Here is an 8,742-nt window from a genome sequence, read left to right as displayed (position 1 = left end):
GTGTTGTTGTTGCTTGGTTTGATAACAATGGACTTTTCTATGCTACTATCCATCTTTACTTCTCAGAGCCCGTTGCTCCATCCTGGATTCATTTCTTTACTTGCTCATGTGCTCAGTTAAGAGAGTCTTTGTGTAGTACTTTCTGATGTCTTAGAATCACTTTATTTCACACTCAAACTTAAATGAGAGTTTAGCAAGATATAAAATTCTAGGTTCAAAATGCCTGTATTTGTAGTCCAGCAATACATTGAAAATATTACTTCCTTATTTTCTTGTGCCTGTTGCTGCTGAAAGTACTAGTTACAGCTGGTTGTTCATTTGTAAGCAATCTGGTTTTGTTCTTTAGAAAGCTTTTATATTTTTATTTTTTTAATTTTTTTTTTTTCAGAAAAATTTTAGAGTTTTACCTTCAAGATTCTCAAATTTCACAAAATATAAAGAGTGAGATTTTTAATTTCTACCTGTTTGGCATTTAGGAGACACTCCTTGCCTGCCCTGCCCCTCAGGGAACCTCCTAACACCTCCTTTAAGGCACTTCCCTTTTCTGGAGGTGGGTATGGGGGAGAGTGTGCCATTCCATTTCTAAGCGTGGAGCCTAAGTGAAGTATACTTAGCTCTAGCAAGCCTAGGGGACCTCCCTGCAGTAGACCCAGCTGGCACTAGGTGGTGCTGCTGCCCCCCTGCTTCTGGCCTGCAGTGGGGAGCCTGCCATAGTGATATGCGCTTGACAGCGTGGAATTAAAAACAGGCAAAGAGAGCTCTCCCTGAACTAGTCATCATTCTCTACTTGGACCCTCCCTCACTCCAAGCTGTGTTTCCCTCCCACGCTTGGGTCCAACGTTTTCTCTCCCCAAGGGTTTCTCATAGTCTGTGGGGTAGAGTTCCAAGATTCATCAACCTCCCTCTGAGACCTTTCTAGCAACAGGCCAGCCTGGGGTTTGTTGAGAAGAGGGGAGACCCTTGCCTCTTGGTGCCCCTTCCTGCACCACTCCACTGGCGCCTGAGTGGGTCCCCTGGGCTGAGTGGGTCCTCTGGGCTGAGCGGGTTGGGAGCCTGTGTCTCCTTGTCTTCTCTCAGCCCCGTCCCACGCTGATTTCATCACTTCTTTTTGTCTCCCTTGCAGTCAGACTGGTTCTTCAGTGACGATGAGGACAAGGGGGAGAGAGTAAGTGATGCAGAGGGCAGGTGGGGTGGGTCTGGTCTGAGGTGAGCCCTCATCCCAAGTGGCGGGGGCAGCAAGACTAAAGCAGGGGAAGGTCCTTGACCTTGTAGCATCCCTAGTTTGATGGAGAAAACACAGACCCTCTCCTCAGGAGCCTCCGGTAGAATGGGAGACACAGCCCTTGCCTTCACGAGTCCTCAGTCTGCGGGGAGAGATTTAGGCCTTGCCCTAAGGAAACAGAGTCCAGTAGCAAAGGCAGATCCCACCTTCCAGTCTTGCGTGGAGGATATAGATTTTAGGAATGTCCAATCTGATAGAGGAAACACAGCTCCTGTCCTCAGCTGAGGGAACAACTTGGGTCTTCAGGGTTCAATCAAGGTGTTGGGGAAGGCACAACAAAACAGTCTAACTGGGGACACGTAGGACCTGCCTCAAGAGTGCCTGGATGATGAGGGAGACAGTCACTGCCCTGGTGAGCCCCAGTCTGATGAAGGAGACATGGGCCCTGTCTTCGGGGCACCCCATTCCGTGGGATCCATAGTCCTGCCGAGGGCATGCTGGCTGACCCTCCTCCTGTTTGCAGACCCCTGTGGATGACAAGGAGCCTCAGTCAGTGCCCAACATTGAGTACCTCCTGCCCAACATTGGCAGGACAATGCCCCCTGGTGACCCAGGTTCAGGTGAGTACAGGGGCCTGGGCAGGGCTGGGGGTGGCTTCTACATTCCTAAGGGTCCCAGACACCTGGCCAGATGCCCGGCTTCCCTGGTCCTGCCCAGTTGGGGCCCTTCTCTGCCCCCACAACTTTGAAGGGGCTGTGGCACGGCCTTCTGCCTCTCTGGGGAGGGCCCGCTTGCCTGTGTGCCCACCTCCTCATCTGTTCAGCTGCCCCCACCCCGGGGCTGGGTAGGAGCTTCGTTTGTCCTTCACTGGTTTCTTTCCTAAGCTTTTTATTTCTTATGGGCTGTGTCGTTCTGGGCATGTTCCTCTTTTTAATTTTTCTTCCTTTTTTCCTTGCACCCTCTGTCCCCCCTCCTCCTTCTCCCTGTGCTCTCCTCCCTTCTCCTGGATCCTGTCCCTTCTCTTCTCCTCCCCATCCCCTCCTCCAGCGGACCTGTTGGAGATTTAAAGGGTACAGTGTGGCGTTGCGGCCTCGGTCACTAACAGTGGCGGGTGATTATAAGAAGGCTGGGCAGGCAGAGATGTCCTGGGCTGTGAGGACCTCACCCTGACATGCCAGTTACCCACTTGTTAACAACCTCTACCCCAATCCTTTCCCGTCTGAAAGCCCCTTCTCAGGGGGAAGGAGGCACTTGCTGGAGCCAGATCTTGTCCCCCTTGCCAGGAAGTCCCCCACATGGCTGCCCTCCGCAGTCCCCCGCTCTTCGGCCTTCTCTTTGTGCTGAGCCTGGCCACCTCTGCCTATCCGGGCAGGGGAAGGCTTTGCTGGTAGTGGGACCCAGCCTCTCTGGACACCAGTGATGTCACCCGCAGAAGCCTCTCTATAGCTGTAGCTTCTGCTTCAGTCACGTTCTAGGACAGGCTCTTTCTGCTTCTGAAACCAGAGCATCTGGTCACTCCACTCCTGAGTCCTGTTTCTGGGCCTCTGGCCCTCTCATAGTAGAGTAGCCCAGAGACAAAGGAATTCCCAGTTCTTTCTTGGCTTGAGCCACTAACTCCTCCCACCCTGTGGATGACCTGCCCTTAGTATTTTGACAGCCCCTGTCTCTGACACCACTGCACCCCTAGCTGCAAGAGGCAGACTGGTGAAGGGGCCCAGAGGACATGGGGTGCAGACAGCAGAGGTGCCCCGTCTCTTCTAATCACCCGCTGCCGCTCCCCTGCCCTGTGTGTTGCTGTGTGGTCTGCTCTTCTCACCGTGTGTGGGGGCGGGACAGGGAGGAGGCATCTAACTTGCTTGCCATAGAGTGTGGATTAACTGCACCTGCCCACTGCCCCCATCGGACCCCCAGAGGTCCTTGGATCAGTCTGCTCCCTCCCCAGTCCTGGAGAGGACACTGGCAAGTCTTGTTTCTGGTTCCTTCTCCACCCAGTGATATTAAGGGAGTGGGACTCAGGTCCCATTGAGGTAATAATGATTTTACTCTCCTTTATAAGTCTGATGATAAACTGGGGCCTTAACCCATAAGGGCAGATTGACCTCAGGTCTAAAGGTGTTAACTATGAAGGCTCTAGTCACCAGCCCACTCTACCTCCTGTGTCCCACCCACGTCATGTCTGCCCCTGTACTCAGCCATTCACATGGTCCTCTTCTCACATCCTGGAAGTTGGGGCTAAGGGTGGACATGGGAACCCACCTTTCTATGCACTGTATGGTCTCTGTTTCTCCATTTCTCCAGAGCATCTGTGATTTGCTGTGTCTCACTGTTGTGGTTTTGTGGACTGCATTTGATATTTGGCATTTTCTCTCCAGTGCTTCAGAGTAACTGGGACAGGTTGTGGGGAGAGGAACTGGGCCCAAAGAAAAGCCCCCATTGCCTTTCACCTGGGCAAATGAGGGTCCAGAGGCTGGCAGCCTGATGTCACTTCCTGCCTCAAAAGGAAGTGGTAATTGACATCATTCTCTGCTCCATCCTTATCCCTTAGGAAATGACATCAGAGGCCCATCACACCCCCAGGGCCCAGGGAAATCTCAGGTTTCCGAACTCCCTGGTTTCTGAAGCCTTTGAGGAGAGGGAATTATGTTCACAGGACTCAGCCTGCTCTTGCCCCGATCCAAATTTCACTTTTTTTTCCGTTCTCACCAACAGATTCCACCACCTGTAGTTCAGCCAAGTCCAAGGTAAGCGCCAAGGCTTTATCCCTATTCGGTCCAGCCCATTTTGTTTTTTGGTCAAGGGAATTGGGAGAGTTGCAATTGGACCCTGAGGAAAGTTGATGGTCACAGAGAATGAAGGAGAAACCCTGTGTCCAAGATAAACTGAGAAGTCACTTGCCCCGGCAGGGTTTGGTAAGGCATCTGGTGTAATGGAAGGATCTGAGTTAGGTGGCTGGGAGGCACACGAGACTGCTGTGTCAGGGAGCAAGTTCATTATAGTGGTCTGAATCTAGCTTCTTGTCTCTTCTACCTGTTGCACCTGCTAGCCCCTTGGTTTCCCATAGCTTCTCCTGGACTGATCCTTTGACCTTTATGTGAATCTGCTGACCTCTGCATTCCCTATCAGTGACCATTCTGATCTCATTGCTCCTATAATTAGTTGGGATGAGAAGATAATTTGAACAAATGGTCCTAGTGGCCTCTTAAGTCTCTCAGAGAGCATGGCCAGGAAAGAAAGCAGCACTGGCCACCATGTGCCTCAGATTGATCATAGCAGTGCTGCCATGTTGCAGGACTCCAGGGGTACCTTCTGGAGTCATGCAGTGTGGGCAGCCATGGCTCAGGGCCATGTACCTGCAAACCCTGAATCCCTGACGTGCTCCAGCTTCCTCAGGACTAATTGATGTGATAGAGAGTGCATAGGATGCAGTGGCCACACTAGGCATCTCTGTGTCTCCACTCGTTATTACACTGTGGCTGAAACAGTAGGTAGCCTGTGAAGAGGGGTCCAAGGGCAGGTCATTCCAGCCCAGCAGGGAAACCAGTCCCAGTATCTGTTTTTACAGGGCTTCCTAAGTTGAGGGGACTCCACTCACTCATTTATTCATTTACTTAATTGAGCACCTATTATGTGCCAGGCACTGGCCAAGAGTCACAGATCCAACCACAAATAAGCCACAGACCTTGTTCTCAGGGAACTCAGAGTTTGATATAGATGATATGGAAACAAAGGCTATTAAGTCGTGAAAAGATCTGGTGTGGATATATTATCCAAGGGCTATGGGAACAGAGAAGGGATTTCCCAGCTCTGCCAAAGAGAAGGCTGGGAGGTTGTTGCACAGAGGGTGCCATGTTTGAGCAGGGCCTGGTAGCAGGAGTCAGAGCTCATCAGCAAATAAGGTGGGGCGTGGGGTGGAGGGGGACTGAAGGATGCCCATGCTAAAGTACAAGTCATATTGAGAGAAGGGTTAGTAGGTCAGCATCATCAGAGTGAGGGCCATGGAGGTTGGGGTCAGGGCAGGAAGGGCACTAATCTGGGAAAACTGGGACCTGGTTGCGAAGGGCCCTGTGTCCATGTTTCATCCTCGTGGGGGAAGGGTCATGGAGAATCCAGACATGACCAGAGTCCTGCCTTCAAGCCACAGAAGGATTGATTGCTTCAGAGGAGGGGAGACTGGGATGAGGCAGGGGTGGAGGCACGGTGTCCTTTTAGGAGAGGGCAAGAAGGCCCGGAGAAGGCAGATGAGGGCCTGAAGGGAAGATGATGAGGATGAGCTGCCTTTGGAAGCCATTTCAGGAGGAGGAGTGAGAGGAGGGGAGAGGGAGGAATCAGAGATCGCCTTAAGAAGAGAAACATGAATGAAAGCAGTTTGGGACAGGGGTAGGGAGCATGATGTGGTTTCAAACAGATGAATTTCATGTGCCTGCAGACACCCTGGTAGAGACGAATTAACAGTTGGAAGAATTCTGGCGCTCGAATACATTTTGGCATTGGACAGGGTGACCCAGGAGCAGGGCTGTTCGGGAATGGTACTCCTCAGGGAACATGAACAGAAAAGAGAGGAAGCTGAGAACAGAGCCCTGGGCACACGGCTTCTTAAGGGGCACGAGGGGGAAGAAGAGCCCCCTCAGGAGGCAGAGAGGCCAGAAGGGGAGGACTGAAAACCACATTGGAGGAGGCAGTGATGGGCAGCGTGAAGGCCAGGGTTAAAACACCCTCAGGGCTTAGCCGTGAGAACAGCATCAGGAAGTTGCCCCAAATTTGGGGGATGGGAATCAATTTAGGAGAGGCTTCAATCCAAAGCATTCGATTGTGCAGGGCTCTTTAGCCACTTTTGGCAGCAGAGCTGGCGTTTTGATTGCTCTGGGATTGGGGATCATTGGGGTGGGGTACTGCGGGGATAGCTGAAGTGCGTGGTGGTTTGGTGCTGTGGGAAAGGGAAGTGAACTTGGGCGGGTTGGCCTGTAGAGGCCCATACACACTGAGTAGGTGGAAAGGCAGTTTTCCCAGGTGGCAGTGAGCGGAGAGGAGACGGGTAGGAGCTGTGGTCAGAGAAAGGTCCCTATCGGGTTCTGGTGATTATAACCCGGGAGAGTCTATGGGAAATGAGTTCAGACTGTCAAGTGTTATTGACAGTTGAGAAACTATTACCAGGGCTGTGTCTAAAAGGATTTATTTAGTGCCAGATATGGAGAACAGAATGGCAGTTGGGGGTGGCACAAACGTGAGACCAGCCCTCAGCTCACAGGGAGGGTCTAGATTAAGACCAGAAAAGATGCCCAAGACACTAAAGGGTTGAGAGAGGGCAGCAAAAGTAGTCTCTAGAGTGAACAGTGACACTCCAGCTGGGCCAGCAGTGCAGGAGGAACGGTTTATGATGCCGGTTGGGGTGCTGGGCTGGGCTCGGACCTGTTAAGTTTGGGTGCCATAGAAGGGGGGGTTGTTGGGGTGGGAACGTGGAGGGAGCTGAGGCCCTCTGGCCTGGGGTTGGGAGAGAGAGCACTGCTGGTGCAAGGCTTGGTGCCTCCTGCATACTGACTTGTCTCCCACCCAGGGAACGTGGGCCCCTAAGAAGGAGCCATACACCCGGGAGATGCTGGCGATCTCCTTCATCTCGGCTGTCAACCGCAAGCGGAAGAAGCGGCGGGAGGCGAGGGGGCTGGGCAGCAGCACGGACGACGACTCCGAGCAGGAGGCGCACAAGCCGGGGGCGGGGGCGGGGGCGCCGGCGCCAGGGACCGAGGAGAAACCCGAGGAGCGGCTGCCGGGGGCCACCGCCCGTGAGGCCCCCGGGCGCCTCAGCCCCCGGGCGGCGCGGGAGGAGCCGCCGGCCGCGGACACGCGCTCTATCGTCTCTGGCTACTCCACACTGTCCACCATGGACCGCAGCGTGTGCTCGGGCACCGGCGGGCGGCGCGCGGGCGCCGGGGACGAGGCGGACGAGCCAGCGCAGCGGCTGAGCCACGTGAGACGGACACGGAGGGGGGCCTGGCGGGCGCCTGGTGCGCCGGCCCTCCTTCCTCGCACCACCTGATGCCCTGCGACACTCTGACCCGCGCCGCCTGACCCGGAGCCGCCCTGACGGCGCGGGCGCGGGCGCGGGCGGGGCGGGCCTCGCGTTGCGAGCCTCCCGGCTCGGCCTCGTCCAGCAACCAGGAGTGGCTGGCCTCCCGCTTGACCTCGCGGTGGCTCTGGTGGCCTTGACCTCAGCCTCAGTAGCTGGGCCTAACCTCATGACACAGCCGACGACCCCTTAACTTTGGCCAGTGCGTGCGGCCGTATGCGCCAGAGACCAGCGGCAGGCCAGCTGGCAGCCACACAGCGGCGCCGGAGCAGCTGGCGCCGCCACACAGTGGTCGTGCAGAGCCCACTGACCGACCTCAACTTCAACGAGTGGAAGGAGCTGGGCGGAGGGGGCCCCCCGGAGCCCGCGGTCCCTCGGGCGCACAGTGACAACAAAGACTCGGGACTCAGCAGCCTGGAGTCCACCAAGGCGCGAGCCGCGTCGTCCGCAGCCTCGCTGCCGCCCGCGCCCAGGGACCTGGGAGCCTTGCAGAGCCAGCCCTCGCGCCGATCTACAGCCTCCCGCCTCCATCAGTGTCTGTGACCAGCCACCTCCCCTCCCCGCTCTGCCCTTCCCCCACTCAGCGCCCCTTGGGAAAGTCATCTCCTCTGGCTTTCACCCCCTCTTCTGTTGCCCCTGGGTGCATCTGGTGCTGAGGCCGTGTCTCCAGTTTGTGTACTGGAATTGATGGGGGGTGGGAGGACAGTGTGAATGGGAAGGAGGGGGTTCTGGTGGTAAGGAGAGGGGATAGGGGTCCGCTGCTGGGGGTCCGTATCCCCTGGATAAATGACAGCATGCCCTTCTGGGTCTTTCGTGTCTACACTTAGGGACTCCTGTTGGCCATGGGGTGTAAATAGGAAACCCCGAAGTCTCAGACTAAAGGAAGGACACTGAGTGATGCTGGCTTTTCACTTCTTTACTCTCTCCTACCCCACCCCATTAGCTCCTGACTGTGTGTGTATGTGGGGGGCGGGGAGGTATTGTTTATGTATGTCTGGGGAGAAAAAGGTAGGTGGTGGGGTCCATGGGAGGGGGGTTGTGTGTGCGAGTGTGTGTAGTCACTGTCCAAAGGTGTTTCCAGTAGCAACTTCTGCCACCCCTGCTTCCTTGTCTCCCCACCAGGGCTCCCTGCCTTTGGTGCACACAGGGATCCTTCCCCCTGTTGTTTGTCAGAGCCATAGAAGGGGGTTGGGGCCACTCCACAGAGGCAGGACAAACTCTCACCAGATCAGTCCCCCACCAACCTTTTGCCAACCTCTAAATCACTCCCAAGCACTTTGACCATGGAGAGCTGCCCATCCTCCAGTTTGGGGAGGGTCAAGCGTCCCCCACTAGACCTCCCTTGCCCCCTCTCTTTATTCTTCCAGCTGTGCCTGCTTCTTCCACAACTCAGGCACATGGGCCCCTACCTTATGCTCTTTGAGGGAGCAGAAAACATCCCTGGTGTGTATGTGTGTCT

At 55.1% G+C, this 8,742-nt stretch overlaps 1 protein-coding gene across 1 annotated transcript in view; it reads left to right on the top strand.

The window, feature by feature from the left end:
- ARHGAP23 (Rho GTPase activating protein 23) overlaps window positions 1–7,253 on the top strand; it is a 46,154-nt gene extending 38,901 nt beyond the window's left edge. The window contains exons 21-24 of the mRNA XM_039873797.1: window positions 1,124–1,165; window positions 1,746–1,842; window positions 3,932–3,963; window positions 6,774–7,253. Coding sequence (XP_039729731.1) covers window positions 1,124–1,165; window positions 1,746–1,842; window positions 3,932–3,963; window positions 6,774–7,253 — 651 coding nt within the window. The remainder of the gene's footprint in view (window positions 1–1,123; window positions 1,166–1,745; window positions 1,843–3,931; window positions 3,964–6,773) is intronic.
- Window positions 7,254–8,742: the final 1,489 nt, after the last annotated feature.

The sequence above is a fragment of the Pteropus medius genome, unplaced genomic scaffold (assembly GCF_902729225.1).
Source record: "Pteropus medius unplaced genomic scaffold, Ma_sr-lr_union100, whole genome shotgun sequence".
In the NCBI taxonomy this organism is placed as follows: domain Eukaryota; kingdom Metazoa; phylum Chordata; class Mammalia; order Chiroptera; family Pteropodidae; genus Pteropus; species Pteropus medius.
The sequence above is the reverse complement of the archived record's forward strand: the minus strand, read 5'-3'. Positions and strand labels throughout refer to the sequence as shown.